Raw genomic sequence first — 25684 nt, 5'->3', positions numbered from 1 at the left:
CACACAAAATAGGATATTTATTGAAAATTAATTTCAATTGAACTTTGCATGCATTTTTGAAGGGCTTTCTTTTACATTCTGAAGAAAATGACAACACGGAAATATAATTCCACTAGTTTCCTGGTTCTATAAGACAGTGGTTCTCAAATAGGGGTATGCGTACCCCTGGGGGTACTTGAAGGTATGCCAAGGGGCACGTGAGATTTTAAAAAAATATTCTAAAAATAGCAACAATTCAAAAGTCCTTTATGATAAATAAATAAATGATAAATGGGTTGTACTTGTATAGCGCTTTTCTACTTTCAAGGTACTCAAAGCGCTTTGACAGTATTTCCACATTTACCCATTCACACACACATTCACACACTGATGGCGGGAGCTGCCATGCAAGGCGCTACCAGCAGCCATCAGAGGCAAAGGGTGAAGTGTCTTGCCCAAGGACACAACGGACGTGACTAGGAAGGTAGAAGGTGGGAATTGAACCCCAGTAACCAGCAACACTCCGATTGCTGGCACAGCCACTCTACCAACTTCGCCACGCCGATATTTATTGAATAATACTTCAACAAAATATGAATGTAAGTTCATAAACTCAGTGAAGCACAAAGCTCAGGTTTCACACTAAAATGTCTGTCAAAAAGAACTGTGAAAAGAAATGCAACAATGCAATATATTCAGTGTTGACAGCTAGATTTTTTGTGGACATGTTCCATAAATATTGATGTTAAAGATGTATTTTTTTGTGAAGAAATGTTTAGAATGAAGTTCATGAATCCAGATGGATCTCTATTACAATCCCCAAAGAGGGCACTTTAAGTTGATGATTACTTCTATGTGTAGAAATCTTTATTTATAATTGAATCTCTTGTTTATTTTTCAACAAGTTTTTAGTTATTTTTATATCTTATTTTCCAAATAGTTAAAAAAAGACCACTACAAATGAGCAATATTTTGCACTGTTATACAATTTAATAAATCAGAAACTGATGACATAGTGCTGTATTTTACTTCTTTATCTCTTTTTTTCAACCAAAAATGCTTTGCTCTGATTAGGGGGTACTTGAATTAAAAAAATGTTCACAGGGGGTACATCACTGAAAAAAGGTTGAGAACCACTGCTATAAGAGATGGTTAGAGAGAATTTTTTATTGGAAATTATAATTGACTCTATACTTATAATATATATTATAATTAAGATGTTTGATCAAATGAGATGTATGAATCAATGCTGTATCTATGGTTTAATCCACTTGTGTTCATGCACAATTGGTTTATTTTAATACCTTTTCTACCTCAGCATCATGGAAGGGAAAACGGCTGACTACCAGTTTATACTCCTCTTCTGTTTCCACGGGTATGGGACTGTAGTTATCCAATTCGAAGATCTCCCTGCAGAAATATATAGTTAATTGCTTATACGATACTTATGATACATTACAATCTTGCATTTTGTGTATTACAATTTGACAAAAGCACATTTTGCACATTTCAAATTTAAGAAACCCACGATGGGTAGTTAGTAAAAGTAGCAGTTGTACAGACACAAATAGAAAAAAGGAGCAGCTTATGTTAGGCACTTAAGGATAGAGACGTGCATTTCTGTTCTGAGAGTAATAATAATACTCCCAAAATGTGCCAGTTTTAGCAGATTTCCTCTAAAGTGAACACCTTGTAGAAAGTGTGGCAAACTCATTGTGAACAAGCTTTTACTCTAATTCCACACTGCACGATAATGTTTTACCTTTGCTCATAAAATAAAATGACCCGACTAAAATAACAAGTAGAAATACATTTACAGACAACAGTATTGTATCTGACTCGGCATTCACCAATTATGGAATCACCAGACTTGGAAGAAGAAAAAAACAGAGAACAGAGATGACACAAAACTATAATCCATTTCAAATAGCAAATTTCAATGAAGACTATAAATAGTGGTAGTCAGTATCACCCTATACATTTTCATTTCCAAAGCCAACACCTCCATCAGATTTATTTTGTTCATTGGTTTGCAGTTAAAAATAAGTGTTAATATCTTAAAGAGCCTTTGCACCAGGTGGATTGACATGAATCGTGGATCCAACACGAGAGATGTCAGTTAAAACAAAAGAAGAGGATTATCAACCTTCTTCAAGAAGGTAAATCCCCACGCAATGTTGTAATATAAAACTGTTTCTAAAATCTGGACCAATGACAGAGTACAAAGAGTACAGTTGGTCACTCAAGTTCGGAATCTGGGTTTAACGTGGTTAGTGGAGCTCCCCCTGGTGTTGTGGTTATGGCGGTCATTTACGTTAAGGAAGTAGTTTGACATGTACTTCGGTATCAGGGAGGTGTAGTGGATTTTATAGACTAGGCTCAGTGCAAGTTGTTTTACTGTGTCCTCCACCTTGAGCCAGCCCACTTTGGAGAAGTGGGTAGGAGTGTGAGTGTAAATGTTGTCTGTCTATCTGTGTTGGCCCTGTGATGAGGTGGCGACTTGTCCAGGGTGTACCCCGCCTACTGCCCGAATGCAGCTGAGATAGGCTCCAGCACCACCGCGACCCCGAAAAGGGACAAGCGGTAAAACAAGGATGGATGGAAGGATGGAGACTAAAATTAAGCTTGACAGTAACTTGACTTAATATTTTTTGAAGCATATAAATGCAGAGACAACCTTGTTGGAGGTACCGAACCCCACCAGTTTCATATGTGCATTCACCGAACCCTTCTTTAGTGAAAAATAAAAAAAAAAATGTTTTCAAATTCAAGACAAAGTTATATGTTTTTTTACTGGTGCACAAAATGAACCGTTCATGAACATCACCTTGTTCAAAGAACACAACCAACACAGTGCATGAACTCACAACAAATTACACACCTGCAAATCAGTGTGACTTCTGCTGTTGCCATATCCATAATACGCCGATAGGGACAAGTTTTTATTTACACGATGAGCAATGTGTGTGAGCAAACGCAAAAACTCCCTGAGCATTCAGTGGAGCCCATGTGAGCAACATCAGACGTACACACTGTGGCTACACCAGCAGCACACCTGTCCCAAACCTGACTAAATAACAAGTTCAATCTCCATCCATCCATCCATTTTCTACCGCTTGTCCCTTTCGGGGTCGCGGGGGGTGCTGGAGCCTATCTTAGCTGCATTCGGGCGGAAGGCGGGGTACACCCTGGACAAGTCCTCACCTCATCGCAGGGCCAACACAGATAGACAGACAACATTCTCTTATTATTATAATCAAATGACAGCAGTCATTTCCATTTCTAATATAAGTGTTTAGGCCCACTTACAATGACAATAACAAAAATATTGTTTTTCATCAACTGTGTACTTGTATTCTTTGTCTGGGTGGAGGTCCTGCTTTGGAAATAATTTGTACCCCTTTCAGACATTGCATTTAGTTCCCATTAAAACATTCACATGTTGCACAATGAGATGTAAGCAGGGGATCATGTGTACATTCCTGCAACCTCCTGTTTGCAAAAAATATATGTTTATTAGTATTTATTTAATATACTAACAGCATTTCATGATTGATATTCATAAATTAAATTTCCTAATAAATGACACCAGAATAAGCACACATTTGATTGGTAAATCATAGTGTAACGATCTGGAATTACACTTTATGTGTGGTGTTGGAATTGTCCGACTTTTTGTGTGGCTGTAAACACATCACTGGCTAAGTGCCATATGTGCATGTGTTGGCGCAAGTGAGAAAGAGCGAGTGGCTGCTGTTGATATAACAAAGTTGCTTTTGGTCTGGTTTGTACTGCAGAAAATGACCAGTTTTGCTAGATATAATTTTTTTTACTAATGTTTTGGTGATGTGTTTATGGCCGACAATAAAGAGTTTTGCTCAGTAAAGTGATCGATGGAATTCATGTCCTCAAAGCGTCTCGACAGACGTTACAATATTTGAACAATGATGACGAAAACTGTTTTCTCTGTCGTGTCCGTGTGTCGAAAATTGTTATGCGCTTATTTTTTTATTTGATTTTGTGCGTGGCATAGATTTGCCGTGCGCAGAGGACGCTTGAGCAGTGCGCAATTGCACAGGCGCGCACCTTAGAGGGAACGTTGACGATGAGTCAGGTGTGTCTTGACCTCAGCGACGGAGGCTCCGCCGAACCCCTGAGGGCGACTCACCGAACCCCTAGGGTTCGATCGAACCCAGGTTAAAAACCACTGCTCTAAAACATAATCCCTACTGACAAAAACGAAATTGGAAAAATTCTGCTTCGCGACAGTTTCTCTAAACAAAATAACTCCTGAGATGTGTGCAACCCTGTGACCAACCGCAAAAATATCTGACCTCTTTTTGCCAACAAGGTTTTCTTCACCAGGTCACATTTGGCATAGGGCTATTTTCCTTGATAAAATACAAGTTAGTTTTTTTTAAAACATTGTGTCGCACTCTGTTGCAAAGATGATGCGCTTTTATATTTTAATGTAAGTTGGGAACTTGAAATAAGTACTTTCTTCCAGGTATGTCTTGCACTTAAAGGGGACAAAAACAACAAGTACAGTTAGACACAACATTGTTCAATCCCACCTGAATACCAGTGCCCATTTCTTCAGCAGAGTTTCATTGTACTGGTCTCTGACCTCAAACAGCAAGTCAAAGAGCCGATTCACAGGGAACCCAAAACCCTTCATAGACAAATATAGAAACACAGAAATCAGTCACATAATGTTTAGTAATAAGCCTTAGTCATGATAAAAATTGACAACCTGTAGTGTGTCAGCAAAGATAACAATAAGGTTCTTCAGCTCTAGGACCAAGTCTGGATCCTCGCAGTATGACTGAAAGAAGAAACAAATATGTAGCTGTATTATTAAACCATTCTTGCTGCATTGCTTAGTGTTGGCACAATACTAAAAATGTTTGCTGGAGTACCGTGAAACAAATAGCAAAGAAGATTTTGGAAAGGGTCAAGTTGGAGAGAGTCCCTCCAATTGTCTATAGTGCAGAATGATTTATGAGCTTTGAGGTAGCACTATTAAGTTCGGTAACCTCTGATTCAAGGATCCTGTCAAACACTGGAGTGTGTAAATCAATGAGTAGAATGGACAAGGCCTGAGATTTGACATGAAGCAGCACTGGCCCGCCTCTGTTTATTTAGACACAAACGGGGACAAAAACAAACCAGCTGGGGAGTACAATTACCAGCAGCAAGTCAAAGCACTGGTGTACATGTTAAAGTATAGCAAGGATTGTAGTGTAGTGTACATATTTTGCTCAGTCTAGCCCATGTGTACAGAAGAAAAAAATAAGGTCCTCCAAAATCATGCTATAATTAATACTACAAAATAGAAGAAAATCAATAGTATTTTATAATTGTAATCTATAGATATGGTGGTTAAAATACTCCAACTCATCTAACGTCCAAGGAAAGACTCTCCCTGTTGGTTTACCATGTAATAATTGTAAATGTGGAGCTGCCTGCGTCATAGCCCAAAAAAGGGGCTCCTGGCTACCCTAGCTGGGGGGGAAGACCCGCGCTCTTTGTCAGTCTAACCCCACACTGTGCGTCCTATTCTCTGGCCTGTTAGCATAATCCTCTCGCCCATTTACAAGTGACTGGAGCCCAGCAGTCAGGAATATGCCATCTTAATCTGCTGTTATTGTGGCAATCTGTCTCTCATTAAGGCCCCAATGACCTCTTCTTTGGCTGCAAGTGCATGTGTGTTTTGACCCCTTCTCATCATTAGTGTTGGTGGGTGTGCTGACCTCTGCAGTGTTTTGTGTGTGCATGTGAATGCTAGTGAAAGAAGCCTCTTCCAGGATGAAAAGAAACCTCTATTATCTCAATTAACTCTCAACAGTCTTATCTGCATTCACATACAACTCCCTGCTAGTGTGTGTGCATTAATGCAAGTGTGTGTGGAAGCCTACAGAGTGCGTGCGTAGCACAGCGATGATCTTTGAGAGAGCCATGTTCCATAGCTCATCAGTGAAAGCTCTCGTCACCAGGCCCTGGGTGGCATGGAGGATATGGTCCTCCACAACAAAGAACCTAATGAACAAAGAAGTCATCCTAACTAATTTTACCATGATCACAAAGCCATCTGGTTTAACAAACTCAGAGTTACAGTATATTAGATCCAATGTGCTGTGATTTTGGAAAAGCAGCTTACCCAACGATCTGATTGAAGTATCGTCTATATCCCTCGACTGTTTCATGCTGCAAACACAAAACAAGCACACACTGTCAACACAAATAGCTGCAAGCACATGTGAAATTTAAAGTAACTAGCTTATACAATTTTTGTAGCGTTGAGAAAATTGCTAGTTGACGAAGCTGACTTTCATACAGAATGTGTGGGGTACATTTTCACTATGTGCCTGCGATGCCTGGTGCCCAGTGTAGGATGCCACTTGTGTGAAGATGGCACCCCTTGTTATTGCAAATATTAAAATGCCACTGCCGTTTGTTTTTACACCGTTTGTGCTGTAAAAATTTCCATTTGTGTTGATAACGTTTTTAAGTAATGCTAAAGTACATATTCTGACCAGTAAGGTCACCCACATGATTGTCCACATCTCACCAAACTTGTTCCACACATATGTGCTGGTTTGAGCTGTCAAAAAAAATTGTGCTATTACAGTTTTAATGCTATTACTTTTTTGTTGTTTAAACGTAGCCCGAAATATTAATACCACAATTGTTTTTTGACTGGACAAACCAGCACAAATGTAACAACGTTTGGGATGGGGGAGGGGAGGGGGGTGTATGTGTGTGTGTCTGTGTGTGAATTATAAAACAATACCATCAAGTTGGGAGATGACTAATTTACTACAAAGCAAAGACACACGCAAGTGACCCGACTTTTGAACTGGGGTGTACATCCATACACATTTTTATAACGCATGTACTCATTAGGGTCACTGGAGAGCAGGAGACAATCCCGCCACCATGCTGGCCTACAGCCTAATAAGGACATTATAAATGCACACATGGGTTTATTGTACTTGATTGTAGGTGTGTGTTGTGTCTAAACGTCTGGCACAAAAGTGATAGTGTTGTTTTTATATGTCATTTGAAAATTATTGGTTGTGCCGCTTATCTTAGGGCAGGGGTCGGCAACTCAAAATGTTGAAAGAGCCATATTGAACCAAAAATACAAACAACAAATCTGTCTGGAGTTGCAAAAAATTAAATGCCTTATATAAGTGTTATAATGAAGGCAACACATGATTTAAATGTCTATATTAGCTATTTTAGCCTACTATCAAAATGACTATGTGGTGCAGGCTGACGCAAATCTTTGTTGACAGAAATGTTGAAATTTACCCTAATATTTAGTGTACACATTTTTACAACATTGTAAAACTTTAGTAAAATGGAAGCTTCTCAGAGGGTGAGATAACTCCTGAAAATTACTGGCTTAGAATGTCCAATAGTATAGATGTGTGTGTTTAAGTTAAAGGAAACGTGTGTGCAGGCTGTCTTTTTCTAATGGATTTTATTACAATCTTTGCAAGCTAGGTAACGTTTGCTGTGGTCTGGAACAACATGGCACACAGACAGATCATAAATGCAGCCAATATTACATAAAGATAAGGTGTCATGAGACATGGAAATATGAATTAAATACACAGAGGACATAAGTAAAGGAAATTAAATAACCTCAAATATACCGACAAATGAGGCATAATGATGCAATGTGTACATGCAACTAGCCTTAATGGCATGTTAGCATCGATTAACAAAAATATGTTTGATTAGCACTCCAACAAGTCAATAACATTAACAAAGCTCACCGTTGTGCATTCACGCACAGCATAAAACATTTGGTAGACAAAATTAGACAAAGAAGGAGTGGCATAAGTTACGTCTTTCTGTGGCAGCGTCGGACAAAGTTATAGATGCAAACAAACTGTTGCGTCACAGTCCACACAACTATGACAAGTTCAAGGACCGCCGAAATTAGTAGGACAAATAGGCGCTTGCCAAAAACTCTCACTAGTGAGGCATAAACAAACATATTAAACAGTGGGCTTTCTAACAATTAGGAAGGTTTGTGTCATATTTTTCTTCCTACAGAAACAATATTAAAATAAAAAATATATTCCCCCCCCATCTTTTACCATTTTCATACATTCTTGAAAATGCTACAGGGAGCCACAAGGGCGGCACTAAAGAGCCGCATGCGGCTCTCGGGCTGCGGGTTGCCGACCCTTGTCTTAGTGGGACAGGTGGGGTACATCTTCACAATTTCACCATGGAGATCACAGGTTTTTCCTTCTGCCTCATTTGCTCTTACTTACCATATTCGCCTGTGGTTGCAGAACAAGCCTGGCCTGCTTTTTCCTCTGCTTCCTGTAATAATTTTCAAATGTTTCTCGGTCTCCCTGCAGACAAACAAATATAAGGTATGTTGATACCCTGAAACAAATCTTAAACTAAAATTGAATTTGTTGGTGGTAAACCTACCAGCACAGTATATATGTGTAAACACCTGTAAACAGGTGAGAAGTCTACAAGGTCTTGAGCTGTAAGAATCTGTTAAAGGTAAAAATACATGATTTTTTAAAAATTCAACTGTGTTGCTCCTTAAGTAGGCAGTCAATAATAAATAAAAAAAAGTAAGTGAACAATTATATAATGCTTGATTATGAACAATAATCATAACAGTAAAAGTGTAGCTTTGTTTGAATAGGAGTCATAATTATGTAATTCATGCAACAAATTACACAAAAAGTACCTCATCATCAGCATAGTCGTCATATTCTGCATCATCATCCATCGTGTGACTGTTGTGCGTGTGTGTTTGTCCGTTGAGGGAGTACAAAGGCTTAGTGTAGTGGCCTACACCGGCCTGCCTCACTACGGCACTGTTAAAGGTCCTGTGTTGTTGTGCCTGGAGGGACACACACCATCACCTCTATGACCCAACATTTCTACAGTACAGTGTTGTGGGCAAAAAAAGTACAATCCATGCACCTGTCTCATAGCAGTCTCTCCAACTTTGTCTGAATGTTTTCTTATGCTCTCCAAGAAGTCCTTCAGGTCAGACATGGAAATCTCCTTTATCTCCTCTCTCAGAATGGGCAGGTTTTCAGCCATGATCTGGCAGAACCTGTACTGGCTAACTCTGTATAAGACAAAATGAAGCAACAATGATTAAAAACAATGCAACATATAAATGCAGCCTTTATCAAGAGATCATAAAAATTATCAGTCCTGGCTGCCCCGTTCGGCTCGCATGGTAGCGAAAGTTGTGTTCCACAGGATGCGGAAAGGACAGCCAGGAGAGCAGCATGCAGGTAAGAAAATGTTAATCCTCAACAAGAAGGCAAAGATACAAAAAGAGCCATGCCGCTCAGAGGCGCACGAAAGCCCCAGGCAAAACTTAGCATAGCATAAAACGAACTCGAACAAAGGTCACAGTGAGTGGTTAGCAAAATACACTTAACAGTAGTAAAGACAAAGGGTGACAAAGGAATATAACTGTCGCCAGTGACAAAAAACAAGTGTAAGTGTAGCAAGGAAGACGCGTAACTGTCGCGTGGAGCGAACAAAAACCCTGCAATGACTGGCAGGGTGACAGACATATACTGTGAAGTGGAGTGATTAGTGGCGGCGGCAGGTGGAGACACTAATCGACAAAACCGGTGCGTTAGATCAAACGCCCCCTTCAACAAAAACGTAAACAAAGCATGGCAAAGAGCGCTAGAAACAGAAGTAAACACAAAACCTCTGAGAATAACAACAAAACCAACATAGGACACTGGCTATGGCATTAATAAATATGAATGAATAGCCATAGCTAACTCAAACACATGTGATTTATCCTTTGGCCAATTGGTTCTGTGTTGGAGCTGCAATTTACAGATTATGGCAATGGTTCTGTGTTGGAGCTGCAATTTACAGATTATGGCATTAAACATTAAATATTAACTTTGCATATTGATGACACATTCTAGCTGTGTCCAGCATCGAACAGCAACAAGGGAATGAATGTGTCCTCAACGCAATGGGACGTCCTCATTAGCTGCTAACAACCCTCCACAGTGCAAAGTTCCTTGTAAATCAGTAACCCTCACCTCCATTGCGGCATATACTGGTAAACTTAAGTTTCTTAAAAGTATCATCCCGTGAGGACGAGGAATGCTACACTACACACCGTAGGAGGATATGCTAAATGCAAGCTAGAGCTCTTAAATGTAAACAAAGGTGGACGGATTGATACAAATATCGACAGAAACGATACCAAATAGTATATTATTGGGTCTATACCACCGTTACCATCAAAAACGTTTTTGTCTTTTTTGTTATTGTAAACAAACTTAAGAAACAAGTCCCTAGACACAGGATGGCTTTAAGGTCAAAAACCGCCATCCTGTGTTTTTGTCTAATTATAACCGTGATCAAAAATCATTCAATGATCTTGAAAATTGTAGGTATTGGTATGGCCAATACTGCCCCTGTAACTATAACTACTACTATCCATTACTATTGATACCAAATTTGCTCTTGCCTAGTAGACTGTTATAATAATCAGCTTTTCAGCTTCCTATCCTGCAGACAATGTTCCAAAGTGCAGTAGAATATTCCAACAAGACTCATACGAATACTGTATATTAAAAATCCTACCGGGGGATGTAGACCTTCTCCAGTTGCTCCATGGTTTTCAGTGCAGCGTAGTATCTGTGGGGGCAAATGGTATTGCTTCAGAACTTAACACGAGATCGGTTTTTAAAACTAAAACCATTTACACAAACCCACAATAATGCCTGTTACACTATATGCATGCACACACGTCTTACTTAAATTGCGTCTTTGAGTGTTTAATTTGAAACCAAAAATGTCCACTTTTAAGATACAATTTAAATTGTATTTTACTCACAAAAACATTGTTTAAACAAGTACACAAATAGATGAAGCGTTTCTAGAGGCATGTGGACTTGAAATCTGTTCAGAGCAGGGGTCTTCAACATATTACAGGCCAAGGACCGTCAAAGTAATGGATAAATAGAGCGGGGGACCCACTATCTGTACTGTATATCTTATATTAAATTGTATTTTAAATTGAACTGGTCCTTAAGGTACCTTGTTAACGTTCTGAGGTGAAGGGTGGGCTTATCTCTCTTCTGCCTATGTTTTTATGTCGTGTTACAAAAACGATCCATTTTTCTGATCAAAACACTTGAACATCCAGTAAATGAGCTGCTTGCCAATGACAAGAAACCTGACATAGCTTTGTTAAGGACACAAAAGTGATAGGGGAAAGTCCTTCTTGTTGGAAGGTCAGGTGAATAAACCAGTGCCCTGATTGAAAGAACGCTTGTGTTTCGCTGAATGTGCGCATTTCTGACTGAAAGACGTCATCAGTCTCCATTAATCGGTTCACTACAGTACGCTGGATCAATGGCAGTGTGTTCTAAAGACAAAATTGTGGGTAAAATATGAAAAGCTTTTCACAACCCCCCTGGCACTACTTACGCCGACCCCGTGTTGAAGTACTTTGGTTGTTGAGATTAAACTTAAACACTTAAATTCAGTTTTAGATAAATCTGTTACAAAATGTGGTCTTTGGTAGTGTGCAAAAAATCTAAGGGGTTCAGGCTCAGGTCAGTGTGCTGAGCTCCCATCATTAGGCTGATAGGCAGGCTGTGAAAGATCTAATTGGTCGGTCAGTGAGTGTAAAATGTGTTGTACACACATAAACAGAAGACAGCCTCATAAACTCTTCAGTGAAAAGGTCTGTTAGAATGCAGTGCACCAGGAAATAAATAACAAAGACAACAAATGGCAGGACTGTGACCTGGCCAGCAATGACATCCAGTATAGATAATAACAATGATACACATTTGATCCATACAAGACCCTACCAATTCCAAAAGTAACAGAGTGGAATTCCCTCCCCAAACACATACAGTACAGTACGTAAACATATGTCCTCCATTGCAGCCAGCAGGGTCTAATTGCCTAATATTGACAGCGGGTCTTGGCAGGACAGTGTCGAGAGGGCCTTGTTAAAAACAACTGCACACTGAGGGTCAATTGTCTTGCCAGTGACGGCTTTTGATACACAGAACATAACAAAAAGGGGTCATTATTTTCTGACCAAGAAGTTCATGGGGTAAAAATGAAGTTCAAAGAAAACAAACATAGCAGAGATTACTTGAAAACACTACTTGGTTGTGGATGACCACAATCTATTGCACCATTCTTCTGGATTTTCCCACACATTGCAATAAAATAAAATAAACAAAATAAAATATTGGCAGATTGTGAGATATACATACAAAGACATCTTCCAAACGGTTGTACGCACACAAAAAATTATTTAAAAAGGAAGGAAAATTGAATACCTTCTTGATTCCAGCTGTTCCTTTAGTTTGCTATACATTTCTAGAACTGCATAAGGCAAAAAGAACAAAAAGAAACAGGCTTTTGGTTAAGAAGCAAAAATTGTAACACAGACAATATCCTGCTGTTTTAACATGTATGTCGTGTCAAAAATGTACTGTATGAGGTTCATAGCAAATGTCCGAATCTGACCATCTTAAGTGAATCGCTTACAGTCTGTCTTACATAAAAAATATAGGTCCATTCAATTCAAAGAATCATGAAAACCTGGAAACATTACAACTGTATCTCTTAAATTAACGACTGTTTCTGATTATATTATAGCGGTACCAACAAGCGCCTAGGTCGGTCAATCTGTAAGGTAGGTAATACAGAATGGGCCATGTAAATGACAACAATGCAATTTTGTGTAAAAAAAAAAAAGGCTGTCTATCATTCAAATTATTCTGTTATTTGTGTTTTGTGTTAAGGTAAAATGACTACACACTAACTTTAATGTGCTACCTGGTATACAGAGCTGTAGTTTCTCCACAGTGGTGGTCATGTTCCGCTGTTGTATCCGACAGCGAATCACCTCCTCTGTCTGGGCTGTTACCTGACAGCAAGAACACGAGAAGAATAATGAGAAATACATCAACTGTAATTGTACTCTGAACGATAAACTGGCCTTTACCTGCATTTAAGATAATTCAGCTGTAATACCTGCTCTATTTAAACATATACTGTAACAACACATTTGAGACAGTATTTGTCACTACCAATGTAACTTTAATTGAAGGCATCATATGGCTGACTAGTTTTAGGTGTAGTCCTTTCCCATTCTTCCTTCTAACATGTTGAAGAAGAAGAAGAAGAAGAAGAAGAAGAAGAAGAAGAAGAAGAAGAAGAAGAAGAAGAAGAAGAAGAAGAAGAAGAAGAAGAAGAAGAAGAAGAAACAAGAGTCTTCAATCAAAGTGCAAGTCTTATACATTGCAAAGTACAGTACACTGTCTCAACCCCGTAGCCATGCTATTGACTCTTCTAAGGTTTAGCTAAGCCTTTTGACGTGTTTTCAGTCCAAAAAGCTCCTGAATGACAGTCTGAATATAAATCAAGTATATGATATTAATAGTAACTATTCCTAATTGGTCTGAGCCCAGAAACAATTGTGACACATTGTTAGAAGCCTTTAGGGACAATTTAACATGCATATGTAGATATAGTGTACACTTAAAGGGGAAGTGCATTTTTATTTTATTTGCCTATCGTTCACAATCATTATAAGACACAAGAACACATGTGTAGGATTTTAAAGATGATAAAAACGCTTGGAAGATACGGCTAATAGGAGTCAGTGTTGTAGCCTTCAAAACCCTTTAAAACAACTTCAAAACCCTCCATCAACGTTTTATATACACACTGCAAGTATATATTCAATGTAGTAACAGACACGTTTATAACAATATGTAATATGTTCGATATTTACCGTATTTTCATCATTTTAATTAGTCATTGCCAGAACTGACTTCTTCCGCGCATTGATTTCCATTTCCATAGCAGTGCACGTCACTTCCAGCAAAAACTTGTGCTCCTACTTACGGATTCAAACACAAGTGTGTTCTAATCATGGCAGACTTGGTAATAGACAACTGTGACGACTATTTTTGGACAAATGAGGATTCACAACCTTATCTTTTTGAAGCGTAATGAACGGAGGATGAACTACTGTTTATAGAAGCGAGCATGGTGAAGAGGGTGAAATGTTGGAGCAGACGGAAGCAGAGAGAGAAAGGTCTGCATGACACAAAGCTGCAAATGTAGAATTTGGAGACAAGCTTTTTCGACATCTTTCTAAGCAACAACAAGCATATGGTACGATGAGCAAAAGATTACAGTACGACATACGAGCGCTTACCTCTCTCCCAGCTTCTTGCAGTCTTCGATTAGTGTCCGTCACTTGGCTCTAAAAAAATAAACACAGAAAGAGTGTTTCAATAAATAGTTTGTGTTCCCTCCTATTCAAAACACCCATTATTTGTGAGTAAGTTTGGTGATATTTGATTGGCTCTCGTTAATTTTTATTCAGGTCCTGCTGATGTATGTATGCATTATATGTCTGTCCAGTGTTTCCCACACATTCATTTATTTGTGGCGGCCCGCCACGAAAGAATTACGTCCGCCACAAATAAAAGTAAAAAAAATATATATATATATATATATATATATATATATTTTTTTTTTGTCCTTTCCAGCTTCTCAGGCAAATCATATAGTTGATGTAGATGCCCACATAGGCTGTTCAGATTTACTTTACAAAAGAGAAGTGTAGGATACTTCTCTTGTTGCCTTATTTGTATTTGACCACTACTGTTTTCTGTTTATTTGTTACTGACTGTGGCAGGACACCTCTGCCTCTGTTTCACTTTATGTTGCTGGTAAATAATATGGTTGTAGAAGTAGGCTAAAGTTAAATTATTTAGTATGCACTAATTAAAGAGGCAGAGCTTTAAGAGACATTTTAGCTTTTATATTTTATAAGATATATTTTTTGTAAGAACCACAATTAATAAATATATTTCAGTGAATAACTTATTGTTCAAATCCGTGTATAAATATGTACATAAAGTGTTGTAATTATATTGTAAAATGGATGGATGGACGTTTAAAACAAATCTGTTATTATTAATTAGTAAGTATACATTTTTTGAGCCTTTTTAGAGAAAATCACATCATTGTAGTAAATTATGCAAACTACTCGATAAAGTCATGGTGACCACGCCCATGGCCACGCCCCCACCGCCACAGGTATCTTGGCAGTTTATGGGAAACACTGCTGTCTGTATTCATTATTTTCTACCGCTTATGATGTTCAGGGTCAAGTTTGAACTGGAGCCACTACAAGCATAGACACATGTAGACAAATGGTGACAAGTAGACTAGGGTTAGGACAATACTTCAAAATCACATTAATATTGCATTGTTAGCTCCTAAAGGGGCGTTGCACCAGTTTAGATGACCAACATCGTTGGGACACGGTTCACGGCGGTATTAAGAAAAGCCATTAACCGTGTCCCAACAATGATGGAAAGCTTTACTCAACACATTTTCAACACAGCGCCAATACAGATTACCGCGATAATACCATTTTTTTTTTTTTTTAATGAAGCGCGAAGACTCAAAACAACGCAATTTTGACCAATATTACTTTTTTAAATAAAACAAGAGCCAACAACCTTGTAAAATGAAGGCTGAATGTTTTAAACAGACAAATGAACTGATTTTATCGAACTGTATATAGATTGTAACATAACCACTGACATCATGATATTGTCCCTATTTTTGGCTAATATTGTATTGCAAATAATCCTGTGATTTGTATCCCTGGTAGAAATGTTAGAATCTCTAATAAACAACCTTGTAGAGATGTGCGGTTTGCAGACACAACCGCGGAGTCCGCGGATAATCCGCGGGTCGGGCGGATGCATGACGAAAAAAAAAGATTTTAAATAGATTCGGGCGGGTGGCGGTTGAACCAATTCGGAAATATATATACATAGTTAAATGTTGTTACCCACATACGAAAAACGAGCAGCACTCTTTGAAACAGGCATTTATTCATCAGGCACTGCTGCAGCTGTCACGCCAAATTTCTTTCCCCCTACAAAAACCTTCCCCCCATTTACTTCCGGGGCTGCGTCCAATAAAGTCACAAAGTTGCCTGGGGTCCTTAACCGGCATGCGACTGTCCTGTTTCGCGCCAGTACAAAAAAAAACAATAATCGATTTCTTCAGATTCCAGCGGCTGTCAAAGACGAAGTATCCTTCCAGCGACGGGCAGTCAAAGCCGAAGTGCTATCGATCGCTGTCAATGACGTAAGAGGAAACATGACCACGGAAGTAAATGGGGGGGGGGAGGTTTTTGTAGGGGGAAGAAATTTGGCGTGACACAGCACACCACAACACAACACGACAGAAGAAGAAGAAAAAAATAAAAAGATGGCAACGCCGGCAGCAAACGTGGTACGCAACAAACTAAAAAAGGGAATACTAAAGACCAGGGGAAAAAAATAACAATAATAGTCAACACTTTCTTAATGGAAATGACAATAATATTATAATAATGATAAATAATATTATCACGCATTAATATCTCTTAGCCACTAATGCGTGGCCAAGAGATATTAATGCGTGGCACGCATTGAATGTCTCTGCTGCATTGGATCAGTCTCCTTTCTTTAACAGGCAAAAGCTTTCTAACCTCACTAATGCCTTGCATCGTCTATATTAAATATATAACAACGGGTGGGTGGCGGGCGGTTGTGGTTTTGATCAAATGTTAGTTCGGGTGGATGGCAGGTGGATGACGACTTTTGTGATGCGGTTGCGGATTAAATAATTGCCTATCCGCGCATCTCTACAACCTTGCATTTTTTGGACTAAAAACAAACCCAAACACACACACACACAGGAGAGAAAATGCAAACACAACACTAGCGTGGGGTACACACAAAAAGACCAGGTAGTGTTGATTACTTTCTGACCAAAGACAGCGAATGCCTGATTATCTTATGTTGGGGTTGCGAATCGAACACTTCCCAGTGTATTAATTCCTTGGAATCACTTGCCATTTTGTCAAGCAATTCTCTTAATAGTTCTTCCGGGTGGGGATGACGTCATTACGCAACATGCGTAGTGACGTCAGATCGTCCAAATGCCCTGTCGGGACAAGAAATAACATTTTCCAAGAAAAGATTGCAAAAGCACTACTTGTAATAATTAATAATTAATGAGGAGGACGTACGAGCAATATGCTGAAACATTTGAACACGCAGCATAAAATAATTATAAACAAAAGTCACGTTTTTGTACTGCTCCGATCGCATCCCAGCAGCAGTAACGCTAGCATGTCATTTGAATACAACAGGTACTAACTCACCGCCTATCATGTTACCGCTATTACATGTTAAATTGAAATGAATGCTTTCTCATTTACAAACGTTTGTAGATGAGCATGATGAGAAACGGATTCTGACTGGCTCCGAGGCAGTCTGCCTCTAGACGCATGTCACCAAGCAGCGACTAAATTTGTGGTCAAAAGCTTGCACACTTTTGCCAGTGACACTCCTAACTTTTGGTAGGTGAATGGTCAATTGTAGTCAGAGAAAAGTTGCATGTTTTTCTCCCACCAGATTCTCTCTCAGTCATTATATTATACAGGTGAAATTCAAAAAATTTTAATATCGTGTACACGTCCATTCATGTCAACAATTAATTTCAAATGTGAAACTAATATGTAATATTGACTCATTACATGCAAAGTGAGGTATCTCAAGCCTTTATTATCATGTTGATGATATTGACTTACCCCACATTTTCTGAGATTGAACTGTTAACCACAATCATCAAAATTATAACCAATAAAGGCTGGACATATCTCACTTTGCATGTAATAAATTAATATCACATGTTACTAAATGTTACATTCTTGTGTAATTTCCACATTATTTGTTTTCTTAAATTCTACAGAACAATTTTTTTTTTTTTTTAAGTACCTTTTTTTCTTCTATGCTACGTATGTGACTTCACTGTAAGCTTTGTAAGGTCATGTTACCTCTAAACTCAACAAAATTGAGGCTAATCCACCACTTTTTCTCTGTTTTTCCCAAATAAGAATCGCCAAGAGAACCGTTAAGGAACCGAATCGTTAAGCAGAATCAAAAGTAGAATCGGAACAGGAGAAATCTTATCAAATACCATCCCTAATATTATGTCTAATAAAATTGTCAAATAAAATTGTATTGTGGGGTCTGAGGTGTGTTAAGAGTGAATTTGTCCAGATAGTTGGCCCCAAAACACGTTGGAAATATTTATGACCAAAGCTCTTCATGTCGGTTGGGAAAGCCGACAGCGCTCGAGTCATCTCTCCGTGAATTGCGACATAGTATGTTAAGTAGCCAATCAAGAAGCTAAAAAAGCATTGGGGCTCCTTCGTTGGGATCCTACTCACCTCTATCTAGCTCACTTAGTAGATTATCGTTTTAAAGTCATCTTCATCATTTTTTCCACATTTTTATTTTACTTATTTTTAATTTGACTTTGGGATTTTTCTGACAAAAATAGACCACCACCTCTCGTATGTCCTCTTCTATATTGCTGCTTGCTATAGTGGTTGCTATATTATGTTTTTTGTTTTGTTTTGTCTTTTGAGTATTAGAGTCTAGAATGGTGGGGGGACAGAATCGCAGCACACCACACACATAACAATCAAAACTGCTCAATGCCTGTATTTATCTTTATGCAAGGGGTCTGTTCAGACAAAGAATAATTTCAGATTACATTTTTTTTTAGATGTGTCGTATGTAGCAGCCTTAAGAGATTTAAGACAAGATAATTCTCAGAAACCTCTTTGCTGTAAAACTGATGTGCTTAACCACATGTGCAGTTGACCGACAGATGTAATCATGTGTAATTTAAACAATATTTAAAAACACTGATTCTTTAATTAATGATATCTTCAATAGGTTCATACAGACAAGAAATCACTGTCTGTCAGCCTGTCCTCTATGCATCTGCCCCTCCTCTACATGCCCTCGCTTTTCCCTCTCTACTACCCTTCCTGCAGCTGCTCAACCTTGTAATCAGCTCATTGTCCATGAAGGGGCAAGGACAAAGGCAGGCAAATTCAGATTAACCAGGCAGCAGGGACCTGAACCCATCAGCAGTCCACTGGGCCTTTCATGGAGTTTAATGGCTTGTGACAGGCTCTTTCTCACAGATTCAGTGACAAACTTCTCGATTCTGGATGGGGATTTTTGAACTATCTGCTCCTGTCACACGGCTGAGAGCGATGACCCAATTGACCAGTCGGCTTTTTATGCAATTCTTTCAACAAGGAAACATCCAAACCAGCGGGACAAACTACATAATCACTTTTTCCACACTCCACCGTGGCACAGCAAGTTATGGTTGGAGCACAGGTATAAATTACATTTCTAGTAACGGCCGCCACAAACCAGCAGGAAACGGGTGTCCTCATTCTGACCTATAACATTTTTGCTTTCCATATTTCAGTTTTCATGAAGGAAATTCAAAATTTAAAACACATTTAATGGCCAGAATTAAGGTAGATGTAGTCGTATCTGCCAGAATTGAAACAGATAAACTCCACTAACTACAGTATAAACTGTTCAGGTGTTACCTTGAGACGGAATAGAATGGGGGTCCTTAATGGAAAGATTAGATTAAATATAAAATTAAGATTAATAAATCCAGTTAGGGAAAATGTCCATAAACCAAGGTAAGAAACAACAAAACATTCATTATAAGGGCGTAGATTAGATCCCTGTCAATTCATAGCTCAGCATTTGCTTCCCTGCATATTCACAAATTGTATTTGTCTGCTTTAAATGTAATTTTTTTTTTTTTATGCTGAATTTAATCAAAAGTGGTTGGATGGCGCTATCTGCAGGCGAAAACAAGTTTTGCATCTAATATTCCTACAGAGGGTGCTGTCACATAAATACATTATTGATTAACGCTCAATATTTTCCAGCATTGGAAGCTTTTTTGGCAAGAAAAATTGTGTAACCAAATGTTTTGTAAGTACACTGCTGTATACTGTAAGCTTTTTGTATTTTTTAAAGTGTAAAACAACATTTCAATTGTGTTTAATAACTGTGAAAGGCATATTATAAAAGTATAAAAATAGGCATTGCACTACACTATTGATTCAAGCCATGTGTTTACTTGTCCCATCAGTTCTATTCTGCTGTATTACTTTCTTCAATTCCACTGACTTAGCAGACTATGTCCACTCTTGCCTGGAGTCGTTCTTTTTTTATATATTGTACAACATTGCCTTTGTCATTAATTTAAACGACATGCCGTTGTCATTCATTTAAACGACACGCCTTTGTGATACACATAATTGTAAGTGAGCCAGCGGAGGCTTTGACATTAGCATCATTGTAAGTATTTGTATTCTATTTTCATTTTCAATTGTGTTGCTTATGGAGCTGTGACATTAGGGTCATTTTGTGACACCCCATGTTTGTGCGTGTACAGTGGCATGCAGTGACACCGGGCCCTAGACCACCTCTTCAAAGCGTGCCAAAAGAGCGGAAGTGGACGCCTGCGTGCAATTCAGAGCACTGACACTGCTTTAAGTGTTTTATCAAATAAATAATGCACAAATACATTTATTTTATTTTGACATCACATTGGGGTCAAAGTTGGGCTCTCGTGATCACTACTGGCAGTTGTGGAATGAAATAAATCAACAAACTTTCTTACTGGGGATGCTGAAAAAACTTGACAGGTTACCAATACTCAGTTGGGGTTAGGGCTGGGCGATATATCGATATACTTGATATATCGCGGGTTTGTCTCTGTGCGATATAGAAAATGACTATATCGTGATATTCGAGTACCGTAATTTCCGCACTAAAAGCCGCACCTGACTGACTATAAGCCGCACCAGCTAAATTTGGGGGAAAATACAGATTGCTCCATATATAAGCCGCACCCGACTATAAGCCGCAGGGTTTTGATGTGTAATTACCGTAGTATATAGGGGTTCCTGCTACCACGGAGGGGATTGTCGGGACAGAGATGACTGTTTGGGAACGCAAAGCGTCCCATTTATTAACAATAAATCTTTCAATCATTCAATCAAACTTTCACATCTTTGACATGACAATAATACAACGGTGCAAAGTAATACAAAGTGCTCGCCTGTACGTTATCAAAATAACCAGCCTACCGGTATATGAAAAGTCAGTCTTTAATCATTGTGTCATCGTCTTCCTCCTGCGTACTAAAACCACCGAAATCATCTTCGTCGGTGTCGGAGAAGAACAGGTCCAAAATGGCATTGTCAGCCACTCTCTCTCCTTTGTTCTCGCTCTCAAATCCTTCCTCTTCGTCAGTGGAATCAACGGCTCCGGCTTCGTCAGGCGTTACGCCGTCCTCTTCATCGTCACGATGCAGCAGTCCAGCTTTTCGAAAGCCATTGATGATCGTGGATGTTTTTTTGTCTTTTTGCATTGAATCAGTTCTTCATGCTGCCGTCTCCAACTGTTGTAACTTATGGGTTATATAGTTCACGTGTGATGATCATTCATGATTTGCATGTTTGATTTAATTGCTGATAAATTGATCTATTATTATTTACAGCTAAAAAGAGTTAAAAGGGAATTGATTTGATTTATACATGTATTTGATATTATTTGAGAAACACTGACACTGAATTGAGTTGTTTCTACTCAATAGCCCAACAAAGGGTTAACTAAAAGACTGCATGTTCCACAATGCATTGCGGCAAAACCGGATGTTGGAAAGACCGGGAGCAGGTGCATTGTGGTTGTTGAGATGAGAATTACGAGCCTACGGGTGATGAATGACTAATAGATAACAAGTTATAAGGATCGTTTTGTACCGTTTGTATCCCCATTTTTTTCTTATATAAAGTACTTCTTTATTACACATTTCGACGTCCTGTCCAATACTTTGATCGTAGTTAATCTAAACCAACGTCTCACCATTGATTCATTGATGTCAAGGGTACGTGCAGCAGCTCTATTTCCTTCTTTGACAGCCGGATCGACTGCCTTTAACTTAAAAGCAGCATCATATGCACTTCTCCGTTTGTTTTCCATATTGAGGGTGTTTGCATGAAAACTTCCTTTGCGCAAACTGTGCGCGCCCCTGGTTACCGTAAGCCGTAAAAAAAAAAGCCGTAAAAAAGCCGTAAAAAAGCCGCACCGTCGTAAAAGCCGCAGGGACCAAAACGAGGGGAAAAAGTAGCGGCTTATAGCCCGGAAATTACGGTATATGTTCTCATACAGTTGCTTTTAGCTGCGGGGCATTAAACTGCATGCGTTTCTCACTCTTTCCTGTCTCTCCTTCTCACAGATAACTTAAACAAACGCACCTTCTTACATACGTCACATACTGTCACGTGAGCAACGTCACACGCTCTCGCGGAGCAGACATGTAGCAACATGGTAACGTTAGCTGTGATGCTAACAGCTAACGGTGTGGTTTGAATGGTAATACGAGAGAAAAAAGGTGCGAATCTGGTAACAAATGGAGGAATAATTAATTCCCAAGAAAAACAGCACGGGGTCCATCGTCTGACAGTGGTTTGTCTTCAAGCGGGAATATGTCTTTACATGTCAACATCTCCGTTCGGTGCCACACCAACTAAATGCCAAAGCAACTATTTCCACATCAACACCGTAGGACATATACTATTTGACATGCAGCTAATTTTTATGTGACACGTATTGAAATATCTTGTGTGACATCACGTTTTAAACTATTGTAGTGGCGTTCTGTACAAAAAGTGCACTTTAATTTAGTGTTGTTTTGATAAGTCATCTTAGTGACACCATGCACAAAAGTGCACTAATAACTTGTTTTAAAATCTCTGACAATCTTGCACTTTCTGTTTTGAAAATGACATGAATGTTTGTGCCACTGCTTAATAACTGTTTAATAAATACGGTTTTGGTAAATTGACTTAGTTGTGATTTCCCTCTCTGCATTAAAGTTTAAAATGAGCAGATATTAATGCAGTATGAAGAAGAATGTTTTAATGTAGACACATAGAATCATCATACTGGTGATTATATGTATCAAGTGTTCATTCAAGGCTAAGGCAAAATATCGAGATATATATCGGGTATCGCGATATGGCCTAAAAATATCGAGATATTAAAAAAAGGCCATATCGCCCAGCCCTAGTTGGGGTGCAACAATTTGTCGACATTGTCGACAAATGTCAATAAAATTTGTCAAATTTGTGGTTTTCTGAAAGGGCCGCGAGTCAGCACCGCCACTCGCATCAACATTGCGGGTGAACACCTGTAAAGTGTGGGAATATTTCCTTTTATTCTTGTTAAAATCATTTTGCAAAGCAGATCTTGCTTTCATGACAGTATACCTCTGATAGAGGAGTATTAAAAGTGGAGGCTTGTCGGACATCTGGAGGATGCGTTCTCAACTCGATAAGAGTGTTAAAGTGTTAATGCTGGAGATGAAGTTGCGTGAAAAATGTATTTAACTATTAATTTAGCCAAAGTCCGGCAGGTAAACTTTCAAGTACTTCACTTTTTAAAGCAGCCTCAATTTGCAATGCAATAAAGAAAGGCACAATAACAAACGTCAATCACATGCGCGTACACACACACACACACACACGTAGGCGCGCACAAGCACACAGGTATACAGGCACACACGCACACACACTAAACTATAGGCACCAATGCACTGGTATCATTGGATTAAACATACAATCTATTAGATAGCTAAAATGTTAGGAATCATTCAATGATACAATTATGTGCATTGAGTCTATGAGAGTGCTAAAAATGCTAGGAGTTAATCAATAATCAATTATATACCAGTGTGCAGCTGTTTAAACGCATCATCACAAAATGTTTGTTTCCTTAAGCAAGTTAGTTTTGTTGTTTTATTGTTTTTTGTCAACGCTGCTATTTTACCTCTCTTTTATACTTACATAAAAAACATTTCTGTTTTATTTTGCATTTTTCATGTCCTTACTTTTAAATAGACAAAAGTTTTACAGTTATTTAAATTTTTGTAACAGCCCAATGAGCAGCATAGTTACAGAATAAATAAATAAATAATTATTAATTAATTAGTCATCTTTGTTGTTAGTAAGAACATGCCTAAAAATATTTCAAACTGAATTTAAAAGTTGATGGCTAAATTAAGAGCCACAAAAATCGACAGTGCACCTTACAACCTGATGTGTATGTAATGTACGGAATAATTCTGGTTGTGCTTACCGACCTAGAAGCTATTTTATTTGGTACATGGTGTAATGATAAGTGTGACCAGTAGATGGCAGTCACACATAAGAAGTAAACAACACCAAAACATTACACACGGCGCTCAAAAATCTGTCAAAATGTTTTAGTACAACTTTGGTAAATTATGAAGCCGCACTGCTTGATGAATTGTCGGAGTATTACGGCTGCTGTAGTCAGACGTACTGTGCTTCAACATATTAGCAGACATATTATCTGGCATTTTGTTTCGTAATATTATGCAAAATCAACTTTTCCTACCTTCTGGTACCTACTGATGTGTATTTGGGATCTGCATAAATCCTGAAAATGTGCGTGCGTCCGCCATTGTAGTCAGTGCCGACGACGTAGTCGATAAGCTCCTTCTTTTTCTCTATCTTCTTGATATGGGGCATTCATCCTCCGCTGTAGCCATTTCTAATATAAAGTAGCGTAAAGTTCTAAATTATATCTGTCACGAGACCCACTATAGAAGCCCTAAAAACTACCTGTGTAATGGGTTTACATAATTCACCCGCGGAACTTTAGTTATTAGAGTGTTCCGGAGAGACGTATTTTCACGGGACACATTTCCGGCGTTGCTGTTGCACTGGATAGCCACGGATGAGGAGATGCTGCTCCGTTAGATTTAAGTAAAGCCCGAATGTCATTACAACAGTTAGTTCCATCTTTTGACACTTCTACAACTCCCGTCCTTGCACGCTACACAGGTACAACAAAGATGACGGGGGGAAGACACTGTCGAAGTGGAGCCACGTAAATAAGACCACCCACAAAACGGCGCATCTTGAAGCGACTGTCAGAAAGCGACTTGAAGATGGTCTGTAAAAAATAATCTATGCAACATTTTAACCAAAGACATACCATAACATAATGTAGACCACAAAGAAGTGTTTTAAATTTAGAAAAAAAATCATAATATGACCTTTTTATTGCGCCTTGTATCCGGTGCACCTTTTGTATGAAAATAGACCCGCTCATCGGCAGTGCGCCTTATAATCCAGTGCGCACTATGGTCCGAAGAATATGGTAATGCTTTATATTCCAACTAGTCGACTAATCGTTAAGATAGTCGATTACTAGCCGACTATCAAAGCAGTTCTTAGTTGCAGCCCTACTACTTAGGAAAATGAGCAGCCAAAAAATAAACTGAAATGATGACAACAGTTACTTAAAATATGGTTTTGTTGCTTCAATGCTAATGAGTGCCAGTTTTGTTTCGATATTTTTGGATTATAAATAAATGATAAATGGGTTGTACTTGTATAGCGCTTTTCTACCTTCAAGGTACTCAAAGCGCTTTGACAGTATTTCCACATTTACCCATTCACACACACATTCACACACTGATGGCGGGAGCTGCCATGCAAGGCGCTAACCAGCAGCCATCAGAGGCAAAGGGTGAAGTGTCTTGCCCGATTAAAGTTAAAAGGAACTATCCAGCACTTTTGCATTGATGACAGTGTTTTTTCCAATCAAGGACTAAGTGTTGGGGGACTACCAAACAATGGACGGTAAAAACCCTTTTCCTGTCAACCTCATACATCAAA

The 25684-nt window shown here is 38.7% G+C and overlaps 1 protein-coding gene across 5 annotated transcripts in view; it reads right to left on the bottom strand.

The window, feature by feature from the left end:
• Positions 1-25684, bottom strand: part of exoc6 (exocyst complex component 6) — a 68545-nt gene that overhangs the window by 29913 nt on the left and 12948 nt on the right. For all 5 annotated transcript variants that reach the window (XM_062056381.1, XM_062056382.1, XM_062056383.1 and 2 more), the window contains exons 3-15: positions 14216-14263; positions 12826-12916; positions 12324-12369; positions 10603-10656; positions 8950-9100; positions 8711-8866; positions 8440-8508; positions 8274-8357; positions 6140-6186; positions 5898-6018; positions 4733-4804; positions 4554-4651; positions 1284-1389 (exon numbers count right to left, since the gene is read on the bottom strand). In XM_062056381.1, the coding sequence (XP_061912365.1) occupies positions 1284-1389; positions 4554-4651; positions 4733-4804; positions 5898-6018; positions 6140-6186; positions 8274-8357; positions 8440-8508; positions 8711-8866; positions 8950-9100; positions 10603-10656; positions 12324-12369; positions 12826-12916; positions 14216-14263 (1143 nt within the window). The remainder of the gene's footprint in view (positions 1-1283; positions 1390-4553; positions 4652-4732; positions 4805-5897; positions 6019-6139; positions 6187-8273; positions 8358-8439; positions 8509-8710; positions 8867-8949; positions 9101-10602; positions 10657-12323; positions 12370-12825; positions 12917-14215; positions 14264-25684) is intronic.

Source organism: Entelurus aequoreus, linkage group LG08 (assembly GCF_033978785.1).
Source record: "Entelurus aequoreus isolate RoL-2023_Sb linkage group LG08, RoL_Eaeq_v1.1, whole genome shotgun sequence".
Taxonomy (NCBI): domain Eukaryota; kingdom Metazoa; phylum Chordata; class Actinopteri; order Syngnathiformes; family Syngnathidae; genus Entelurus; species Entelurus aequoreus.
Note: the sequence above shows the minus strand (reverse complement) of the source record. Positions and strands in the feature narration are given on the sequence as shown.